A 24,764-nucleotide genomic window follows, 5' to 3' on the forward strand; every position below is an offset into this window, starting at 1 on the left:
ATTTCATCGTATATTACATAGTATCTTCACCTGAAGTATAAAAGTAGTACCTAAATCTAAATATTTTTGCAAGAATCCATCACGAGGAAGGAAAATCAATGGGAAAATCCCATTTAGAAAGCGTATTATAAGGAACTTAAATCAGCCGGAGATTGAGTCCGCTAATCCGACACCTCCACCGTTCGACTGTTGACGCTTTTAATAGTTGGATTTGGTAGCTGGAACCAGAAGGGTTACAGCCACTTGTTACCAGCGGCTTCGACTTGGCTTGATCCCTGCCAGATAAATGAACTGTCGGTGTGAGGGAAACGGGAACGTCACGGGAAAGAGTGCGACAATCGGGACGCGTCCAGTTGGTACCCCGCGAATAAATAATATCTGAGTTTCTATTACTACACAAAATACACAGGAGAGCGGCGTTTCGAAATTTCATAAAAAATACATCGATTGGTTGGCAGTATCAGAGTAAATACAAATGAGTAACCGCGCTCGGTGCGTTTCTATGAAGATGACCTATGGAACCTAACGCACCGAGCGCGGTTTGTATGTGAGCACGCCAATACGTATGCGGTGCGCACGCACACACTGACAAAATTTAGCGTGGATTAGCGGGGAGGTGCGCCGAACGTATTGGCGCGCTCACATACAAACCGCGCTCGGTGCGTTTCCATGAAGATGACCTACTCATTTGTATTTACTCTGGCAGTATCAACTGCCGCATTCTAAGTTTCTAACCCAGAAGGATTACAGCCACTTGTTCCCAGCGGCTTCGCCCTGGTGCAAGCAGTTGCTTGAACCCTGCCAGCTAAAAGAACTATCGGTGTCTCCCATCCCGCGGCGCCTGCGAGCGCGGCCTATCCGGGAACGAGTGGGACAATCGGGACGCATCCAGCTGGTAACCCGCGTTAGTAAGCTTGCGGATTTCGTCCAGCGACAACCGTGAAGTATCTAGTTGGTAGCCGCAAATAAATAACGTTACAGGTTTCTATTACTACACAAAATATATCAGAGCGTTTCGAAAATTCATAAAAAATATGTCGCTTGGTAAAACCTGGTCCGTGAGCACGTAGAATCCCGTCCAATGACCCCAAGCTACCCATCCTTATCGCTCGCGCGTAATTATATTGCTGTCGCGACTGTGCGACGCGCGCCCGCAGTGAGTGTGTGAGCAGTCATTGGACGGGATTCTACGTGCTCACGGACCAGGCTTTAGTTAAAATCAGAAGGATTACAGCCACTTGTTCCCAGCGGCTTCGCCTTGGTGAAGGCAGTTGGAAGATCCCTGCCAGCTAAACGAACTATCGGTGTCTCCATCATCCCTCGGCGCCTGCGAGCGCGGCCTATCCGGGAAAGAGTGCGACAATCGGGACGCATCCAGTTGGTAACCCGCGTTGGAAAGCTAGCAGACTTCGTCCAGCGACAACCGTGAAGTATCTAGTTGGTAGCCGCAAATAAATAACGTTACAGGTTTCTATTACTACACAAAATATATCAGCTCGTTTCGAAAATTCATAAAAAATATGTCGCTTGGTAAAGCCTGGTCCGTGAGCACGTAGAATCCCGTCCAATGACCCCAAGCTGCCCATCCTTGTCACTCGCACGTAATTATGTTGCTGTCGCGCTCACACACTCACTGCGGGCGCGCGTCGCACAGTCGCGACAGCAATATAATTACGCGCGAGCGATAAGGATGGGTAACTTGGGGTCATTGGACGGGATTCTACGTGCTCACGGACCAGGCTTTAATTAGAATTACTTAGAATCAGAAGGATTACAGCCACTTGTTCCCAGCGGCTTCACCCTGATGAAGGCAGTTGGAAGATCCCTGCCAACTAAAGGAACTATCGGTGTCTCCATCATCCCTCGGCGCCTGCGAGCGCGGCCTATCCGGGAAAGAGTGCGACAATCGGGACGCATCTAGCTGGTAACCCGCGTTGGAAGGCTTGCGGACTTCGTTCAGGTACTTCCACGTGTGACTGTCTGGACCCTCGGTTGGACTCTTCGGACTGTAGAGCCATTCTGAAATTAAAAAGAGATGTAGTGTGGTGAATTTAAGGAAGCACCCAATCAGTATGCGTAGAAATGCACGTGCGTTTCTCAATTGTTTTCTTATTACCTTTAGCCACGTGTTCGTCAATGAGGGTTTTCGCGTATGAAAGATCCGCTAGATGGCGGGACGTGGATGTGGGGTCTGACTGCTGCGTGATTGGTGGATTTTGACATAACTGTCAATGTCATGTCAAATATAACCAATCATGCAGCATTTGGACCTCGCGTCTACGTATTGCCATCTGCCGGATTTTTCATACGCGAAAACCCTCATTCGTAGGTACGCACGTGCACGTATACGTATACGGATTTGGTATGTTTTATCTTTAAGCTACCCACTACAAACCATCACTACTAAGTTGTAGTACCACTACAGTAAATATACTTTTGGTAATATGTAAGATGAAATTCAAGAAATAATACAATTACTATTAAATACAAAGTAATAAATACTAATCTAATACTTAATCTGTATCATACATATACAACAGAAACGAAACACTCAGAAGTTAATTTCAATCAAAACTATGAAACTCGGCAGCAATGTATTATTTCGAGAAACTTCATCTTAAACTAATAGTCAATAATTATACTAATATCTACTCGGTAATTCTATATTCTAAGCTACATATTAAATAAATAATATCTTCACCTAAGTATAAAAGTGTGTGTGTACAGGCAGCATCAAATAGTACGTAATGCTCAACGTAGCCAAAATTTTGCAACACGTCTTTGTTACAATTGGAATAAGGTTGTATTGTCTGTGAACTTTTTGGCCACTGAGGGTGTCACGAACTATTGGACGCTGACTGTACTACATTAAAAAAAGATACATGAAAGTTGTTATTATTTTTACGTTAAGATTTAGATGGGAAGGCAGAAATGTTTTTATTTATGTAAAAATGTTACGGAACATATAAATTAGGTATAAAATAAATATTACAAAAAATAAGATTGCCCGTTCTTGTCATTTTCAAAATGTTATAAAAAAATAAATAAATATTTAAAATAAAATAAAATAAAAGTAAAAAAAAAAACACTTATCGGCTTGTTAGTCATGGATGATGGATAATGTAAAGCACTGACTGAACACATTTACAAATTTTTCGCACCCTTTTTTTTAATTGGATGTGGAAAAAAGGATACAGCTTGATCTAATAATTTTAAATGCTTGCACTTATTCGAATATACGAGGGGCGGCTGAAAAGTTTTGAGCCTAGGGTATTAAAAATGCCGATAGAAAAGTATAAAAAATATATTTTTCTATTTAATCTCCCTCTACTACAACGGACTTCTTAGATTTGTGTAAAAGAGCTTTTAACCCACTGAAAAAAAATTCGCAATCTTTGCCTTCGAAATGAGCCTTTAACGCCGTCTTCATTTCTTTGTCACTCAAAAATCTTCGTTCCTGGAGGTCTTTTTTCCAATTTGAGAATTAGACAAAATAGCTAGGGATTCGGACTAAACTGTGTGGTGAGTGATTAATTTCTTGAAATCCAGTTTTACCCGGGGCAAGCCTTACAACATGCGCGGTGTGCGCGGGTGAATTGTCTTGCAATAACAGATTTCCTTTCGCCAGTTTGCCTCTTAATATTTCAACAACCACTTGACGCACTCTTATCAACAGTACAGCATAATAATCCTCGTTTATCAGGTTTTTAAAGTAGGTAGTCAATGAATAAAATTCCTCTGCAATCCCAAAAATAGTGGCTATGAGCTTGTGTGTCGATCGCTCCACTTTGAATTTCCGCGGCGCCGTTTTCCCTTTTGAATCCATTGCATTGACTCTTATTTTGACTCTAGATCGTACTGCCGGATCTATCATTTATCAATAGTAACAATGTGAGAAAAAAAATTGTTAGGATTATGGGCAAAGATGTCCTAAAACTCCTGCGAAGTTTTGACTAGACGTTGGTTGTCGAGCGGCGTGAGCATTTTTAGCACTCATCGCATGCACCACTATTTCATGTGAAAATGAGTATGAAAAATATCGCCGATACGTTCCTTGCTAATGCCTATGGCTTCAGCTATCTGTAACAGCTTAATTCGCTGATCTCTAAAGCAAGATTCTTTAAATTTTCATTATTTTATTCGTTAATGGCGAAATCTGGCCGCCCTGACTTGAGGTCATCTTTTAGCGACTCCCTGCCATGCTTGAACTATCGGATCCAATCTTTAATGATGGCAAATGAAGGCCCAGACTCCCCATAAAATGTAGACATCTCTTCAAATGTTACCGTCAGCTATTTGTACCTCTTTTTGAGGAATTTTATGACAACTGTGTACTTCAATTTCGTACATTGCGCGGATGACTGAGACATGATGATGTTTACGAATTAATTACTAAAAGCGTGATGACGCTAATGAAATGAAACTTTGTACATATACTAAGGAGGTTATTAGCAATTTAATTAAATTTAGCGCGAGTCAATAATAACACTTGAAGATACTTAGGCTCAAAACTTTTCAGCCGCCCCTCGTAGCTCTTTATTTGCTTCGGGGACTTTATGACCTTCTGTGCACAGTTGACGCATTGTGTAAATGTAGTGCATGGTTGCCGAATTTAATACCACCGAAATTAATACCAGTTGTGACACAAAAAAAATAAAACAAAAAAAAAACGCATGTCATGGTCTTACTATTTTTTTAAAATAAAATAACTGAACCAGAACAAAAAAATAAATCGAAAGGAAAATAATTTTGTGTTCTTAGACAAGTGATAAACACTCGAAAACTTAGATTAATTGAGTTTTATTAATCTATGCTCAGAAGTTACAAATACTCGTATCTGTGATACGTATCAAAACGAATGGAATGGAATGGAAAAGATATATTTCCATGTACTGTATAAAGGTTGACTGACCTCCATTAGACACTTTGGTGATGGCGTGCAGCAGGAACTCCTTGTCTTTAGCTTGCAGAACTAGCATCTGCCGCAACAGCCGTACCATGGATCGCTGCGCACGCGCGCGCGCTCGCACGTAGTACACGCACACACTGCAGCAATACAATAGCAATGAGGGTTCTCGCGAATGAAAAATCCGCCAGATGGCAATACGTAGCCGCGAGGTGCAAATGCTGCATGATTGGTTATTTTTGACATGACATTGACAGATATGTCAAAATCCACCAATCATGCAGCATTTGGACCTCCCGTCTACGTATTGCCGTCTGGTGAATTTTTCAATCGCGAAAACCCTCATTAGTAACACATCCTTGGAGGTATGATGAGCGGCACATCAAACTGAACAGTGGCATCGAATGTAGGTAGATAAATATGTATTCAATCTTAAAAACGAACAACATTTTCGATTTTGCTACAGTCTGATGTAGCAGCTATCGACTGTAATACGAAAACGGAGACTTTTTTTGTAAATACACAAGATAGATAACCCACAAAACAGTAACAGTATAAGCAGATGCGTTTACACACTTATTCCGCAAACTCAGAACCCGAAACCTCTGACTTAGCTGTCCAGTGACGAATCATCACACCAATTTTAGCTCAACACTTACAACATAAACAATCGAATTTATTCTACAATCCTCTTCTACTAAAACTGCACGAGAAGCTGAGTTACCTCAAGAATACCTTCAGGAATTATGATCGTCATATCAAATCTCAAGCTAAAGTATTGACGACAGCTGAAAGCTCTTGTGAATTCTTATACGAGTAAGGTTCAGTTTAACTTACCACAGAGCCAGCATCAGGAACGCTACGGCGCCGGGACGCGTAATAAATGCAAGCACACGCCTCGTGGTCGACTACTCGGGCTATTGAACTCCACTCCTCGTAGTTAGCCTCTCCATCTATTATCTACTCTACTTTCATGTAATAAGGTTCAGTCTCGCTTACCACAGAGCCAGCATAAGAAACGCTACAGCGCCGGGAAGCGTTATAAAGGCAAGCACGCGCCTCGTAGTCGGCTACTCGGGCTATTGAACTCCACTCCTCGTAGTTAGCGGCTCCATCAATTATCTACTCTACATTCATGTAATAAGGTTCAGTCTCGCTTACCACAGAGCTAGCATCAGGAACGCTACGGCACCCGGGCGCGTTATAAATGCAAGCACGCGCCTCGTAGTCGGTCGCTCAGACAGCCGTAGCACGCCTTCACTGACCACTTCATAGACAAACGCGTACGAACGGAACGGCCCGCACTCTTGGGAGGATTTCCTGGAATTAAATTAGTAAGTTAATATAATGGACTTGACATAAGCAATATTATTCAAGTTAAATATGAGGCGGAGAGGGGGGAGGAGAGAGACGGAAGATTATGAACTCCTCATAATTCAAATAATTTATTCAGTACAAAGGCACTTATACACGTCCCAAATATAGCTTGCCCTACCACTTCGGGACAACATATGGGCTGGTGCAGAGAAGAAGTGGTGGAAGAATCCTCATACAATAGCCTAACGGTGTCTGTTTCAAACTGGCTGGCTCGAGATCCGAAGAACACTGGTTCAAACACTGGTTTGCTGTCATGGTGAACCTACTCGTAACACAAGCATATTATTTCAACATAGCAAGAGAAGTTAACTCACCAAAAGAATAAGGAGCCGATGCCGAAGAGCGTGGTGAACAGCGAAAGGGTGACTAGCATGTAGAACACTGTTTGCGTTTGCGCCGCGCGCCACACCTGCAATGAAGTCACGCGTTAATTGAGTAGTTATTACTGTTAAACGCATTTAATTAAACTATTAATTGATTGATTTCAAAACTATTCTACTGTAAGACAATGGGGGCGTTTGGCGGAAAATAGCGCTAGTAAGTAAAATGGCGTCCTTTTAGACAAAATAACAGTATTGCTAGGTCATTAGACCGAACCGATTGTAGATCACTGTCAGCGAGTTGTAAGCGATGTTGAACCTTGACGCCTTGTCACTAAGGTTCAATATCGAGTGCTAAGAATCATTACCTTCCTAGCCGGCTGGCAGGCTCTAAGCGCACAAATGCGCTTGACGTAGAATAAACAAAGCAGCTTCAGCGCCACCGCAACAACCAATAGAGGCGCGAATAAAGCACCGAACCACAGCGCGGCCTGGTTGTAGATCACCGTCAGCGAGTTGTAAGCGATGTTGAACTCTGACGCCCTGTCTCTAAGGTTCAATATCGAGTGCTAAGAATCATTACCTTCCTAGCCGGCTGGCAGGCTCGCAGCGCACAAATGCGCTTGACGTAGAATAAACAAAGCAGCTTTAGTGCTACCGCTACGACGAGAAGCGGCGCGAATAAAGCGCCGAACCACAGCGCGGCCTGGTTGTAGATCACCGTCAGCGAGTTGTAAGCGATGTTGAACTCTGGCGCCTTGCCGTTAGGGTTGAACCTGGTGGTGGTAGATTACATATTGAAACAAATTGGAAACATAAGGCTCTGCGGAAACGAACCGGTGGCTGTCGCGCGCAACGTTTTTAACGCCCTATAAGCATAAGGTACCGCACAAACGAAGGTCGCCACTACTATAGTCTGGTCTGTGAGCACGTAGAATTTTGTCCAATGACCCCAAGCTACCCATCCTTATCGCTCGCGCGTAATTATGTTGCTGTCGCGCTCGCACACTCTCTGCGGGCGCCCGTCGCACAGTTGCGACAGCAATATAATTACACGCGAGCGATAAGGATGGGTAGCTTGGGGTCATTGGACAAAATTCTACGTGCTCACAGACCGGGCTTTACACGTAAACGACTTGTCGTTAACCATCAGTAACTGTGGTCGGTGACCAGTTTGTGCGAAGCCTAACGCCTAAACCTGAGGAGTAGCTGATAGAGCTAAACTCACGTTTAGCGAGTGTGGTGCGAGGTGTCGTGACAGCACTGTGACGTTTCTATAAAAAATAAGTGCCGTATCTGTGTGTAGGACAGGGTAGGCGTAACTACAAATACTAAAATAAAACCAAACTCAAGCATAGGAACTTATAACTAGCTATGTACATTTTCGAATAGAGATGATATTTGCCCTCGCCTATTCCCGTTACGCCATGTTGGCATTCCTTTTCATGCAGCGACATTTATTTCACTGTTAAGCGTCGTCAATAGAGAGGCCCAGCTCCTTCATGTCTCTATGGCGATATGCGACGATACTGTACTTCTTGGAGACCCCAAAAATCTTTCAAACTGTTATTTCACAGACCAATAAAAATGTGTTTTATGCTCACTTGGCTTATGCCAAGTGGGTTTTCTAATTTGACTTAGTTGGATCATCCGGTAAGATTCTGACGGTATGAAGTAGGTTTTCTTTTTCAGCCTTTTGCACGTCAATCTGCGATTCTGTCCTCAGCTCTTATGTACACACGGTCACAGTGTTAACTATCCATTACCATTTTTTGCTCTCGCTCTCATCAAATGGTGATTCTTTGCGATAGAACGAGACGACATGACAGGCAATGGATAGTTAACACTGTTGCCGATGGTACACATGATAAAATTCTTTCAAACTGTTACTCCACAGACCAATTGAAATTTTTTTTTTTTTAGGATTAATCAGGAAAGTTTACTTGATTATTATTTAAGGTTCAAAAAAGCGGACAAACAATAATAAAAAACTCACTTATGATAAAACAAAGCTCTCAGGCCTTCTACAACGGGCAGTACAAACAGCGACACGATCGCATCTAGCAACACCAGCCGGTACACCTCCTGCCCGAACGTCGTCTCCCAGCACTACTCAACAAAATACAAAAAGCATGGAATCAAACACTGCAACAGAATAAAAACAGGTGTAACGTGGTAAGTAACAGGTGGTACGTACCAAAAACCGGCGTGAACGTAGTTCAAGGATTTGTATAATGGGTAGTGCAAGCTAAAGTCGGATTCTTTAGAAATTTCCCTATATGTAAACAAATATGGCCAACTGACATTAAAACATTTTTAATCTGTGCCCTAGTGAGGCGACAAAACCTCTCGTTAATCGCGGATTGAAATTATTGTAGTACTTACGTACCTATAGAAAGAATTTATAATGCTTTATAAAGCAATGCATTAAACAATTAGTAGTACATTCAATGAAGAAAAAATACATTGTTGATTAAGACCCTATTTAAATCTATTTAAATGCAATCAGTAATAAAAATGATTGAATAATTGAAATAAAATCGATTAAATTTACCGATTATTGTCTATGACTTACAGGTTACAACACTGATGTGTCAGAGACAACATGGAGATAACACATAATTTTAAACTTCAAGTCAATTTGACAAGTCTCATGAAGTCTCACAAATTTTCATCGTCCACATATTTTGCTAAAATAATTTGTTTAAAGATTGATTCCAAACTTGTATAATCGTGAGAATAAAGTTGGTTTCATGGGCTTGTGAAATAATGTGTATGATATTATGAACACGTAAGTGATTATGGTGTAATTGTGTGCACAAGTGTTTGTTTACATTTAAGGAAATTTCTAAAGAATTTAGGTATACGTCGTATTGGTGCGTGCAGAAATGACATTACATTATGTGGGATTTGATATTTAACGTCACACCGAACTGGTCCGAATATGCACGGACCTTTATTGCCTTTTACTACGCAAGTCTCGGTAGTAGATTTTGTTTATTACAATGCATCACAAAAAACTACACTTCTGGTCACGGTGAATAGCATATGACAATACCTATGTTATTAAGTGTGTTAGGGTCTACAATTCTACATACATACAACTTACGTGATACATTGGCACCGGTGTTGCAATCCTCAAGTTGTTGTGTAACATCTTGTCAATTCATATTTAATCACAAGGTAGGGGCTACTAATAATCCAATTTATTGTGCTATCAATCAAAGCCGAATCAATAGTGAGGACTGAAATAACTACTGGGCTGATTTTTATGAAACTATATAACACGTACTTTATAAAAGATCACAAGTAAGAAAAGTGGGCAAGGGAGCTACTTTTACCTCATTAGTTAGGTTAACGGACGAAGTTAAATAACTTACGGGCTCGTCCGAGCGGGACCAATATCCAAGCAGCAGCATCAGTGTTCCAACATCCAGTAGCCACGTGCGAGCCAGCGTCACGTACACGGCTGTACGCGGTTCGTAGAACTCCAGTCTGCACATGAAGCAAATTATTTTGGACTTGGTGGTCCCAGAAACAGAACTTTTTTTTAGAACTCCAACTTGCTTACAACAGGCTAAGTATTGGGGCAAACGATTAGCTAAGCGGTGTAAGAATTAAATAATTAAGAGCTGTTTTTCGCGACTCCAGCCAGCACATGAAAGAAAGAAAGAAAGAAAGAAAATCTTTATTTGACAACAACAATAGTAGAAAATAGATACATTCATTTTAGAACACAAACATCAAAAAGGAGAAAGAAAAAAGGAAAAAATAATAATAAAGTTGTCAAAAAGGCCACCCACTCAGTAACGTCTTGGCCCGTTGACCAAGACACTGATTTTCAGTGGGCGCCTTTTTGAGCCACATGACGGACTATCATTGGGAGAAACGATTATAGACCTAGTGATCTGGGAATTATAATGGGCGCCCCCGAGCGCCACCAATATCCAAGCAGAAGCATCAGGGTTCCAACTTCCAGTAGCCACGTGCGAGCCAGCGTCACGTACACAGCTGTGCGTGGTTCGTAGAACTCCAGTCTGTATAATTATGAAGCATATGATTTTAGACTTGGCGGTCCCAGAAATAGAACTTTTTTTTGTAACTCCAACTTGCTTACAACAGGCTATTGGGGAAAACGGTTTTAGAGCTAGCGGTGTAAGAATTAAGCAGCAGCATCAGTGTGTCTACATCCAGTAACCACGTGCGAGCCAATGTCACGTACACAGCTGTGCGCGGTTCGTAGAACTCCAGTCTGCACATGAAGCAACCGATTTTAGACCTAGCGCTCTGGCTATAGATTCGTTTTTCGTATCTCCAGCCAGCACATGACTGACTATCATTGGGGGAAACGATTTTGAATTATAATGGGCTATTTTAGACCTCACTGTATGTTTTTTGTAGGACTCCAGTTTGCTCACGACAGGCTATTGGGGTAAACAATTTTTGAGCTAGCGGCTAATTATTATACTAACTGTAGAGCTGTTTTCGTAGAACTCCAGCACATCACCATCTTCATACAAATAAATAAACAAAATTCCTTCTGTCAACCTAATTAAGGATCACTCATTACCAGTCCGTGATAGCTACAAGAAAACCTTCTCTCTCCTAAGAGACATATTATACAGTTCATAGATTAATGATGGTATGCTTTGATTGGACTTGAAATACATATTGTAATCGTAAAATCTTACCTTACAATCATATTAAAAAGCAGCGGACACAAAGCAACTCCTGCGGTGATGATCACGGAAATAATCACTTCCCAATTCTGAATTTTAACCTCAGCACTCAACAACATCCAAAGCCCATACTCCAGAGCGATTATGGACCCTATTACGAGGGTCGTTACGATCACATTCGCCAGGTTCCGCCCGATGCGAGTGCAGAGCGAAGCCGATTCTTTGTTTTTGTTTTGCTCGCTGAGGAGTTCCTGAAAGAAATACTTGGGTTAACCATAATGATGAGTAAAACCCAAATATTGATTAGTTCAATATTTGGGTTTTACTAATCATCATTATGGTCATGATGCTTTGGGCTATTTTCGGAGGAGATTAAGTATCACAACAAAAATAAATATAATTTGATTTTAATTGTTATTGCGATATTGTGGTTAAGAAGTGAAATTAATGGTATGGGCACACAAAGGCCGTTAGAACACTCGCTAAGAGATCAAACCTCTGTAATTACATTCTACAGTTAGCTCATCGTCTTCGACCTAGGAAACCTATGGTAGAAAGAAATATGTGTAAGACTGCATTAATGAAAAAGAGTTTCTTAGATATGGCACCAAAACTGTTTAACAAGCTTCCTAAGGCCTTGCTAGAGTGTGATGACAAAATGTTTAAAAAGGAACTGATCTTACTACTATTAAATAAAATGTATTATACCATTGATGAATTTTGTAATGATTCTTTAGGTTAAGTTTTGACATAATTTGAAATTATATACTTTATGACATTAGCTATTATTTTGTTGTATTTAATAATTAGAAAGATTGACTGACTGCATTGACATAGATAATTTTGTAATACCAATTGATTTAGATTATATTATTATTCAAATTTATTAAGAATTCGTATGCCTATACGGCAGATCATAGTGGAACCTACTAACCCCTAACAACTTTGTACCTATGATAATGACGAATAAATGACATTGGGAACTTTTTGCCCCACTTTTCGAAAAGTAGCGGACACAAACGAAACCTATCACAGATGATACATACTAATATCCAATGAATTTCCGTGCATTTTTTTTTCTCTCTTATATGGGAATATTGAGAAAATGAAGTTTTAATATTTTATTTTATTTTACATTTAGGCAGGCCTGGCTCACTCCGCGCGGTACATCCGATAATTACCTACAGCGAAGCGCCCCGCCGGCGGGTATTATATCAGTCGAGTGTCACGCGCGCGCTCGTCAGGACGCTGGCGTGCGTTGTAGTATGATTATAATTCTATGATCGAAGTATTATATTATATTTAAAAATGGACATAAAGAGAAAGAAATATTGTGCGGCGTTCGGGTGTTTAAATTCGAAAAGTAATCTACCGGATTTATCTTTTTTTTTTCGCTTCCCAAATATGCTGAAAGGTATGTTGGTCATGTAGGTAATCAATATTTCTTAGGATAGTATAGGAACCTAACCTACTATGACTACTGCTCAGAATGCGTTCGTTCGTTTCAGCCAAATGACATCCACTGCTGGACAAAGGCCTCTCCCAAGGTTTTCCATAATGAATGCATACTTACCTACATACGTACCTCATTACAAATAAGTAGATTAATTATTTTTTCACTAGACAGCAACCCTAACAGCGTAAGAAGAGTTCAGAGGCACGCGATAGAAAGAGACAAAACTTGTAGGTGAATAAAATTGTAGGTACGTAGTGCTGTGCGAGCTGAATTCCACTGTATTGCGTCGTAGCAAGACTCGCATTTATTTAAATCGTCTTGCGGAGTAATCCTTCTGTACCTGTACTATTACTTATTCTGTGATTTAGGTAACATTTTGACGACCTCCGTGGCGGAGAGGCGCACACACCGGTTTTCAAGGTGTGCCGGGCCAATCCTGAGGTCCCGAGTTCGATTCCCGGCCGGGACAATATAGAAAACGATCTTTTCACATTGTCTCTGGTTTGGGTGTGTTGTGGTTCGTCGTTCCCGATTTCCATAACACAAATGCCTTAGCTACTTATTTTGGGTTGGAGTAATATATGAGATGTTGTCTAATATTAATTTAAGTATTTATAATATTTTATTTATTTATATTATTTTATTTATATTTTTTATTTATTTATATTATTTTATTTACTTTTATTGGTTACTCTGCAATGCCAAACAACATAACATGTAAAAATATCAAATCATTTTAGACAAATATATTTTCAACTTAGACTCGTCATATCTCAGAATTCCCATATCTCAAAACATAGCGCTTTAAGGGAATATACCTACAAGTATAAAGCTTTGAAATAAAATACGTTTCATCTTTGTCCGCCGTGGGGCATTTTCTCATATTAAAGTTCCCAATGTCCTTTCATTTTCATTTTCAGTGTTGATCCCTCCATCTTTCCTATGGCCATACCAACCTTACGAGTATATTTGGTCGAATCAGGGGAGGCACCTTATGCCATATATGCAGGTGGCATAAGAGTTCGGCATAAGGAGGGGTCTGACGCAGAATATGCACTTCGCAATATGAGCATTTCGCGAAATGCGCACTTTTCTATACTAATATTATACAAACAAAATCTTCAGCCTTTACATTTGTATAGAAAAGTGCGCATTTTTTGAAGTGCTCATTTTGCGAAATGCACATTCTGCGTCAGATCCATAAGGAGGTGCTAGCTGCCCGGTCCCATACTAGGGTGCCACCCGTTTTGAGTGAGGAGACTCTTCATTAGGGACATGGACGAAGCGAAGAGTTAACGAATTTGTAGGGAGTGAAATTGCGCGGCCGATTACAATCTATCAAAGGCAGCAGATTGCAGTTAATCGTGGGCAATAAGATATTATCTCTGTCTATTTATCTATCTAAAGTCCGGTCGCCGAGCTCGTAGAATTTCGTCCAATGACCCCAAGCTACCCATCCTTATCGCTCGCGCGTAATTATATTGCTTTCGCGACTGTGCGACGGGCGCACGCAGTGAGTGTGCGAGCGCGACAGCAATATAATCACGCGCGAGCGATAAGGATGGGTAGCTTGGGGTCATTGGACGAAATTCTACGTGCTCGGCGACCGGACTTTAGGTAGACTTGTACCTTGAGCTCGTTGTAGATGCTAGTAGCGTTGAGCGCGGCGGCCTGGCGCGTGACGACGCCGAAGTCCCAACCACAGAACAGTTTGTTGGCCAGCGCGTGCGGCACACCGCCCGCCGTCTCGATGAAATTGCGCCGGTACGAGTATGCCGTCCTGGTGGAACATTTTTTTTTATGTGACAGGAGGCAAACATTAAGGCTGAGTTGCACCACCTTTATTTTAACCGTAACAATAATAATAACCAGTTCTTCCTGTGTGGAGTTTGACAGATTTTTTACATGTGTTGTCAAAGTTAAAGTAAGATAAGAAACTCAGCCTAAGTCAACAGCATAACAGGCTATCACAACATAATTCTTTGAACAGAACTCGTAAAAGTATGTAGCAGGAAAGCGCTGGAAGCAGGGCGCTACCGACCAATATGGAAATCATTGGGGGAGGCCTATGTTCAGCAGTGAATGTCCTGTGGCTGAAATAATCATGATGACGATAGTTCTTTGGCAAAAAATGATTAAAGATTTGAGTCGGTACCGAAAATTTTAAATGTTTCTTGAACTTGGCATTTGGTAGTCTGGAACCGACTTTGAAAGTATCAATCATGCTATATCTTTACAGCTTAATTTTACCTAATAAGAGTCTCTAAAATTTGCGCGGGTAAACCGAACGTGCGCCCGCCCTCTCCTCGCGTGGAAACACGCGCACGCGTCAGCGCTATACTGCGCCGCTCATAATATTTTATTTGTTTATTTAAAGACTTCATTGCACGCACATAAGAATGATCCGTACAAAAAAGCGAGCTTAATGCCATATGGCATTATCTCCCAGCTAACCTTGAGCAGCTTTAACTAAAGTCGCTGACATAGCCCGACGGATTAGCAAGCTGAAGTAGTAACGGGCAGGGCACATAGTGCGCAGAACTGACGGCCGATGGGGCAGCAAGGTTCTGGAATGGAGGCCGCGTACCGGAAAACGCAGCGTGAGACGTCCACCTACAAGGTGGACCGACGACATCGTAAAGGTAGCAGGGAAGCGCTGGACGCAGGCCGCTACCAATCTATCAACGTGGAAAGCATTGGGGGATGCCTATGTTCAGCAGTGGACGTCCTATGACTGAAATAATGATGATGATGATGATAACCTTGAGCAAAACAGAGAATACGACACAGGCGCTAAAACATTCAACTCGTGAATCAAAACTGACCTGTAGCACAGCACAGCGAAGACCACCAGGTAGAGACAGACCATGGTGAAGAAGTAGGCGAAGGGCATGCTGTAGGTCAGCGGCGAGCCTGCTGATATGTCTCCGGAATGGTAGTGCCCGTAGAACAGGAGGGAGTCCTCGAAACTTCCCTGTAACATAAACCATTTTAATATGGAAGTAGCTGGCTTCGTACCAGCTCGATTTTTTAATGCAGTATGTGTCGGTATGTGCCGGTATGCACAATACTTAATCTCTGCATTACTTAATCACTGTGTCAGCACATTTATCACGTATAGTGTTGATGCTGTGACGTATTTTATCTATAATCTATATCGTATAAATACTCGTGTAGTTCACGTTAATAAACAGACTAATAACAGAGACTAACAACAACCATTGTCTCATTCATATGGTCTCCTACCATGGTACACAGTACAAGGCAGGTATTCTACTGCAATCGCACCTGATGTTAAGTGAGATGCAGTCTAGGATGTTACATACAGGCCCTGTAAGTGCCTACTCACTCTCGCCTTGAAAAGGCTCGGATTATAATGATCGGGAAAGACAGCAGCAGGCAACGAATTACAGTTTCTAGCTGTATAAAAGAGTCAGCGAAACGCTTAGTGTTGACAACGTAGGGTTGCAGTTTCACATTGTAGGGACGTTCATTAAGTGACTAATCCCCGTTTTCGCAATCAATCACAAATTTTTAAGTGACCCCTATGACAACAAAATTCCTGTTATTTGTTACCATAGTCCTTAGGGGTCACTTATAAATTAGGAATTGATGGTAAAAACGGGCATAAGTGTACTACCTTTCCTGAGATTAAGTCCAAGAAGCTCCACTGAACTCCCGTACTGTTAGCTCCGCTATCATACAGCGCCTGCGGCACCACCACGAAGGAGACAACTAATGCTCCTGATGGCTAGTAATAGCTTGCTGATGACGTCACCAAATATAGACGTTCTTTAAGTGTCCAAGTGTCTTACCTTCCCTGAGATGAAGTCCAAGAAGCTCCACTGAACTCCCGTGCTGTTAGCTCCACTATCATACAGCGCCTGAGGCACCACTACAAAGCCGACCACGAAGACAGCCAGTAAGACGTCCAGCACGAACAGCCAGCGCAGGAAGTAGAAGTACGAGCCCACGGCCGAGCCGAAGTGGCCCTCGATGCTCCTGATGACTTAGTAACAGCTCGATGCTGACGTCACGAGGTGTGGACGTTCCCTAAGTGTTCTAACCTTCCGGGAGATGAAGCATATACTTCGTCTCCTATCTTCATCTTCCAAGCTCCATTACCCCGCAGTATCGTCAGCTCTTGCGATGCAGCTCGAAGCTAAATGTCACAGAGTATGGGTGCGTTCCTTAAGTGTCACGACGTGTGGACGTTCCCTAAGTGTCTAACCTTCCGGGAGATGAAGCATATACTTCATCTCCAATCTTCATCTTCCAAGCTCCATCACCCCGCAGTACCGTCAGCGACGCTCGATGGCTCGACGCTAAATGTCACAGAGTATGGGTGCGTTCCTTAAGTGTCACGAAGTGTGGACGTTTCCTAAGTGTCTTACCTTCCCTGAAATAGTTTTCTTCTTATGTGACAGGAGGCAAACGAGCGAACGTATCACCTGATGGTAAGTGATTACCGTCGCCCATAGACACCCGCAGTCTCAGGGGCGTTACAGGTGCGTAGCCGTAGTCTATGAGGCTACACTACTTCGCTCATTAATGGTACTGCCATTAGCGACGCCATCATACAGATGCTCCAAATCCCCTCGAATCACGGCTCGACGCTGAATGGCACGAGTATGGGTGCGTTCCTACCTAAAGTGTCTTACCTTTCCAGAAATGAAGTCCAAGAAGCTCCATTGAACTCCCGTACTGTTTGCTCCGCTATCATACAGCGCCTGAGGCACCACTACAAATCCAACCACGAAGACTGCCAGCAGGACGTCCAGCACGAACAGCCAGCGCAGGAAGTAGAAGTACGAGCCAACGGCCGAGCCGAAGTGGCCCTCGATGTTTCTGATGGCTTCGTACCACGGCTCGATGCTGAATGTGAAGTCGCGCAGACGCTCGCGGAACTGAAGACAATGGTGTTTAAATTAATCATTTAGAATTTTAGACTGCACATCACTAATTCACCATCAGTAATTTTAGTCTCTGTAGGGGTAAGAATCAAAATTTTCAGAGGCAAATAGAGAATTTAGCCTACACTCCGGGATTAAATATTATTATGATCAACAGCTATCTGAATCTTACAACGATCCTTAACTTTGAACTCCTCCTATGTTTTTCTGATTAATTTCGATGCAAGTCCAATGATAATTTATCTATCCCCCGGGACAAACTAGACCTTCATTGGTTGGGTTTATATTAGCGGTCATAGCGGGAGACGGCGTATGTGACTGTACCAGACAGTCTGCCAACAGAGAGAGATGGCGGGAGATCGTGCGGAGAGTTGTATCCGCCTCTACAACCGATGTGAACAACGCCTCAGCGTGACTCAGGAAATATTTGACGACGTGAATAATGCTCTTTCCAAAGTATTAGACTGGTTTACAACTAATAATTTGCTATTAAACGCAAAAAAAACTAAATGTTTAAAATTCACTATGCCTAATGTCAAACAAGTTAATACTAATATTACAGTAAATAATGAACGTATTGAACTGATAAACTCTACTGTCTTTCTAGGTATTACCCTAGACTGTAAATTACAATGGGGCCCCCATATTGCTGCCTTGGCGGGAAGACTTAGTTCAGCTGCCTTTGCGGTGAGAAAGATCAGAAACTTGACTGATGTTGAAACAGCAAGGCTTGTATATTTTAGTTATTTTCATAGTATTATGTCTTATGGTCTTTTACTGTGGGGCTCAGCAGCAGACATAGAATCAATTTTCATTTTACAGAAAAGAGCTGTTCGGGCAATATACGGTCTTAAACCACGTGACTCGCTTAGAGAAGTTTTTAAAGAAATCAATATATTGACTGTGGCTTCGCAATACATATTTGATAACATTATGTATGTCCGTAAACATATACATTTATTTACTAAGAAAAGTGACGTCCACTCATTTAACACGAGACATAAGAATAAACTTGCTGTTCCATCATTTAGGTTGCATAAAATAGGTAATTCATTCTTGGGGAAATGTATTACCATATTTAACAAAATACCACACAACCTTGTCGAATTGCCAATAAACAAATTTAAGATACATATAAAAAATACCCTTATGTCCAAAGGGTACTACAAGGTTCGAGACTATGTTGATGACAAGGATGCGTGGTCAGTTCAGTCTGCACATATTTGATGTACTTAAATTTGACTATTCTTACCGTTAGATACCTAATTCCTGGCAATAAGTGGTGACTGAGTTTGTTCCGGCGTTTCTTCTCAGCACTTGCCATATGTTTGTCTCGAAGCGCTGGTAGGGCCCAAAAGATAAGGAGACATGTAAAGTGCCCCATAAGGGCTACCTTTTCTTTTTTTATTATTTTCTATTGACGTTCATAAGTGCCACTTGTGGTCTAAACTGAATAAATATTTTTGATTTTGATTTATTTGATTTTGATTTTTGACCACGACCGCTCTGCCAAGAGCGCGCGTAACGAATAAGAAGAAGAATATTAGCGGTCAAGCTGAAGATCTTGGCTACACAGAATATGCAGCGGTGGGAACGAGAGGTTTGCTATTCACACCTCCCGTACCCTAACCTGGCAATGGCAAAAAATGCTAGAGTCACCAGTTTGCCACATCTTGAAAGCATATAGACAAAATAATATTGTAAAAACAGCGGTTTGTTTTGAATCTAGTGTTGCTCACCCTTTTGACAGTAAATCCCATCCTATACTTGAGCCTCTTGGTCATAGATATGGGCCGCCTTTTGGACCGCAGGCTGACAGACGCGGAAAGCTTGGCTCGCACGTGCCTCTTCATGGTGAGACCTTGAGGGAGGTCTCGCAATGCTTCCCTGGAAGGAAAAAATATATTCAAAATGAGATCAGATCAAGGCATCTGGGCGTTGTTATAAAATACGGTTCTAAGTTTTTGTATTGGAGATTTTTGTTATGCATAACAAGGCAGGTATTTGACCGCAATCGCACCTGGTGTCAATTGAGATACAGTATGCAGTCGAAGATGTTACATATCTGCAATGTAGGTGCCTATTCGCTCTCGCCTTGAAAATATGTCATGGTACTCATAATGATGTATTAAATGTATCCTATAGTCTATGCACTGCAAGATGGTGCAGGTGACATGACTAGAGATAGGTTAAATTTTAATCCAATTAGTAAATGGCCTGTTGTCGTCGCAAAATACGCAATAGTACGCAGAACTGACGGCCAATGAGGCATCAAGGTTTTAGAGTGGAGGCTGTGGACCGACGACCTCATAAAGGTAGCAGGAAGGCGCTGGATGCAGGCCGCTATCAACTGGGCGATGTGGATCTCATTGGGGGAGGCCTATGTTCAGCAGTGGACATCCTATAGCTGAAATGATGATGACTGGTTTACACTGGCTTGCGACACTTCGTGCGTGTCGTGAGCGTTGTCTGTATGTGCATTGCCCGAGCGCACTTTGTATGTAGATTGTCTCCTGCTCCTATCAATTGTATGTCTATAGTCGGTCCAATGACCCCAAGCTACCCATCCTTATTGCTCGCGCGTAATTATTATATTGCTGTCGCGACTGTGCGACGGGCGGCAGCAGTGAGTGTGCGAGTGCAACAGCAATATAATTACGCGCGGGCGATAAGGATAGGTAGCTTGGGGTCATTGGACAAAATTCTACGTGCTCCGAGACCAGACTTTACCTGCGCAGCTCCTCGGCCTCGGGGTTGTCGTCCATGAGCCGCTGGTGCTGCTCCAGCTCGCGCACGATCATGTCGGCGCGCTTGTCGGCGCTCGGGCCGGCGGGCGCGTCGCAAACATCCTCCAGCAACGCATTATGTTCGGAATTTGTTCGGCGGAGGCGGAGGGTGTCTGTAAGTGTAAATACGAGATGCTACAGTCACTGGTGAAAATTAGAGGCGTCAGTTCGCGCTGCGACAGAGACAAGCGACCGAGACAAAAGACCGAGACCGTTACTTGACTTTAGGCAATGTTTATGTGTCAGTTCGCGAGCGAGACGGAGACCAGACACAGAGATCTAAGTCAAGTAAAGGTTGCGACAGAGACAAGAGACCGAGACAAGAGACTGAGACAGGAGATCGCGACCGTTACTTGACTAAGGCAGAGACCTGTCTGTCTCTGTCTCGCTTGCGAACTGTCGCTTATACATTGTCTAAAGTCAAGTAACGTTCGCGGTCTCCCGTCTCGGTCTCGTGTCTCGGTCTCCTGTCTGTGACGCGGTGCGAACCGCCACCTTTAGGCTTACCAAGTTAAGTTTCTACTTGTAACATTGTAATTATTAAAATTTAATTCCCAAAATATTTGGTCATACAGTCTCACTGCACATCGATTGTCACACACCAGATTTAATTTAATGTTTTGAATAATTTTCCCTGGTAAAGATAATAATACGCGTCCGATAACGTAACTCAATAGCGTGCAATGTTATTATAGGGTTCGTGTCTTTGTGTCATGCTCGCGCGATAAGTCAATGAGTTCCTGAGGGGATCCTATTTCTTTGGCCCATTGCAGTTAAGGCTCAACGCCTAAAACACAAAAGATGAATTGGGGGGTCACGGGAAATGCGACTGGGGATGGGTTCGTTCAGAATTCATAAAATGACGTAGAGACGAAAATGGACATTTCCATATTTTCGGATATATTAATTCCTCCCTTTCTCTCTTTCCTGTCTAGACAAGATTTTTGAATGAGCTACAGTAACGAAAACATGGCAATGGTGTTATTGAGTAGGTAGTCGCCTCGAAATTACGACTGTATGACTGTATGGTCACGTTTTGGTGTCATATGAAAAGTTACTATGTTAGAGCAGTAGAATGATGCTTTAGAACACAAGCAAAATTATTGTTTTAATTCAATAAAACGCCCATGACTAATTATACGCAAATCGCAAACCGTGCAACGTCGGTTTCATAGTTCATACTTCAATTCCTATTATTTTGCTATAGATTTGTTTATACGGAGACAGCTGTATGTTTCCTTAAAAGTATATTATAAAAAAAACATAAACATACCTGAATAAACATCCAGTTCAATATCGTTATCCATAACACACAACTAAAACTGTCCCATTAGTGATAGGTATTAATAACTGCGCAAATTAATCTAAAGTTTACCGCCCATTTAATTGCTGTGTTATTTATGATATACAGGGAAAAATATGTATTTTATGCGAGCAACAAGGACGAAGGTAGACAGAGCACTGACGATCTGAATCATGCACGATCATAATTAAACTGGCGCTAACTTCATTACAGCTCGTTAGGCCGTACTAACTGCCATAAGCTCTGGTAGCCCTCAGTGTAATTACATAATTGCTACTTGAGATAATAGCCCTAAATCGATACAAGTACATGCATATTGCAAAGATAAATAACAGGGCGTTAAAAATTACGAATCCAGTCGTGGTGTTGAAGCAAAGAAATAAAATATATAGCAAGTTTAAAATAATCTGGCCCGCATCATCATCGTTACCTATCATTGCGTTTAAGGTGATTCACGGCACTACGCCAGCTTACCGACATTGAACCTAAACGTTTTAATTAGCCATAACAATATGACACGAAATACGAATACAACGCTGCAACGGACACAGAACAGTAGCAGCAAAATACTCGCGCAGAGACAAAACCCGAGAAAAGTGGGGAAGAGGTGAGTCCATCTCGGTATGAGCGTGTATGGAAGTGCGCACATTACACCGATTTGGTATCGGCTGACTAATCATACAAATTGTAAGCGGACTAAAATATTGCCCGACTAAAAGACTGAAAATAAAAAAGGAAAATATATTTATTGCCAGAATCAAACAATACAATAACTAAAAGACAGACCTCCACACTAGGCATTGCCTGTCCTGTGGAGGAAAGAATAACGATTAACAGGTAGAATTAGTACGGCTAAGCTGAAGTGTTATTTATATTTCATAAGTGCCACTTGTGGTCTAAACTGAATAAATAATTTTGATTTTGAAGGAAGCAATAAATTTGTTGATGGCCACGGGCCACCTGCCTGGCCGCCCCGTACTGACGACAGAACGCTTTGTGGCCGCTCTCCTTCTTCCTGGTTCTCTGTTGTCTATGGTCCTCACTAGTTATGCTACTCACTGTAGGAGAGCTGCCGCGACGGCATGAAGTTGATGGCCACCTGCCTGGCCGCCCCGTACTGACGACAGAACGCTTTGTGGCCGCTCTCCTTCTTCCTGGTTCTCTGTTGTCTATGGTCCTCACTAGTTATGCTACTCACTGTAGGAGAGCTGCCGCGACGGCATGAAGTTAATGGCCACCTGCCTGGCCGCGCCGTACTGACGACAGAACGCTTTGTGGCCGCTCTCCTTCATCCAGGTTCTCTGTTGTCTAAGGTCCTCCCTAGTAATGTTACTCACTGTAGGAGAGCTGCCGTGACGGCATGAAGTTGACGGCCGCCCCGTACTGACAACAGAACGTTCTGTGGCCGCTCCCTTCTTCCACGTTCTCCGTTGTCTATGGATCCTCACTAGTTATGATACTCACTGTAGGAGAGCTGCCGCGACGGCATGAAGTTGATGGCCACCTGCCTGGCCGCGCCGTGTCGCAGCGTGAACGCTCTGTGGCCTCTCTCTTTTTTCCTGATTCTCCATTGTCTATGGTACTCAGTTCATATTACTTACTGTAGGAGAGCTGCCGCGACGGCATGAAGTTGATGGCCACCTGCCTAGCCGCGCCATGTCGCAGCGTAAACGTACGGCGCGCGCTCGGTGGCCGCTCTATTTCTTCCTCGTTCTCCATTGTCTATGAATTTAAAAAGTATTTGGTAGTAAAATTCAAAATATCTTTATTGTGAACCTCAGGTACATAGGTAGTCAAATAAAAGAGAGTAGATCAGCTGCATTCTGCTTGTGGATATTCAATACTCATTCACTTTTATCTTAATAAAATACAAATTATATTATGAGCATAGTTTCACAATGAAACCTAATTACATTATTTAAGATTAGATAGAAAACTAGATTTAAAGATATACTTAAATAGAGTAATAGGTTTCAGGAAAGATTGTTTAATTTAAAAATGTGACTCATGTGCTTGATATCAACTAATTGATAAGAAACACAATTGAGAAATATTATCTGCATATTGGAATAACTTTGTAACTTTGAAATACCACGGAACTAGAAATCCAGATTAAAAAAAATTGTAATAGACACAGATCATCAGTATGGTTGAATTGACCTCATTTGGACTGCTAAACCACTTTGTTTGAAAACTACTCGTGCAGTATGCTTACTAATAAAAAAACCCTGTGGATCAGAAGCCACACTCCAATTTTTGGGATATTTTCTCTGGTAATGATTGAAACCTAATAACATTTGTCTGATAAGTATAAAATTATCATAACAATATCAGATTATAATATAATTTTCCTTTATAAGGTCTTACAAGAAATTTATTTTATAGTAGCCTTACACAAAGAAACTAATTTATTGTACAGTTTTTCGTAGGTTAATGATTAATAATAATATGTGATAAGGACTGTTGTATATCTATTCAAATAACTTTCACAAAGAAAAGTTGATTTTTAGTTTCCATTTGGTCAAGTTTGATCAAAGAAAAAAAAAAGAATTAAGTTTTGTACTTACTGACGACAGTTGTTTATGACTTAATTTATATATGTTTATTACAGGAAAAGAGTGATTGAGAAACGTTAAGCGACAACCAACCAAATCTAATAAAGCTGTTTTTGAAAATATACTCAGAAAAACAACAAACACTTGTGGAAATTTGAGTTTTTTGACATTAGTTAGTGACATATGTCAGACAAGTCATTTTTTTTGTAGGTTTACGGCTTTGGAGTTCTCCAATAAGCCAAGTCACTATAACAAACTCATCAAGGAAATACAGTAAGCTGAAACTCATAAAAAAGGGGGTCATTATTTATCAGCACAAAATGAATGATTAATTATTACAAATAGCGTTTAAAAACGCTATGAAAAACGCTAATACAAAAAAACTGATGACTTGTCTTTTTAATTCTTACAAGAGGAAACAGAATCGACATACTCTCTAATCTGTGAATCGAACCCTTGGCCTTGGCTC

General features: G+C 41.7%; 1 protein-coding gene across 1 annotated transcript; it reads right to left on the minus strand.

Moving 5' to 3' along the window:
* Positions 1-1,177: 1,177 nt before the first annotated feature.
* LOC135074792 (transmembrane channel-like protein 3) lies at positions 1,178-24,471 on the minus strand. Its single transcript, XM_063969172.1, has 15 exons — positions 24,308-24,471; positions 23,342-23,462; positions 20,382-20,550; positions 19,391-19,538; positions 17,400-17,645; positions 15,564-15,712; positions 14,368-14,518; positions 11,295-11,533; positions 9,945-10,098; positions 8,600-8,712; positions 7,187-7,379; positions 6,598-6,692; positions 6,068-6,226; positions 4,913-5,046; positions 1,178-2,019 (listed from the first exon to the last, which is right to left on the minus strand). The coding sequence occupies exons 2-15, from the start codon at positions 23,457-23,459 to the stop codon at positions 1,772-1,774; spliced, it is 2,316 nt and encodes a 771-aa protein (XP_063825242.1). The 5' UTR covers positions 23,460-23,462; positions 24,308-24,471; the 3' UTR covers positions 1,178-1,771.
* Positions 24,472-24,764: the final 293 nt, after the last annotated feature.

Source organism: Ostrinia nubilalis, chromosome 9 (assembly GCF_963855985.1).
Source record: "Ostrinia nubilalis chromosome 9, ilOstNubi1.1, whole genome shotgun sequence".
NCBI classification, from domain to species: Eukaryota; Metazoa; Arthropoda; class Insecta; order Lepidoptera; family Crambidae; genus Ostrinia; species Ostrinia nubilalis.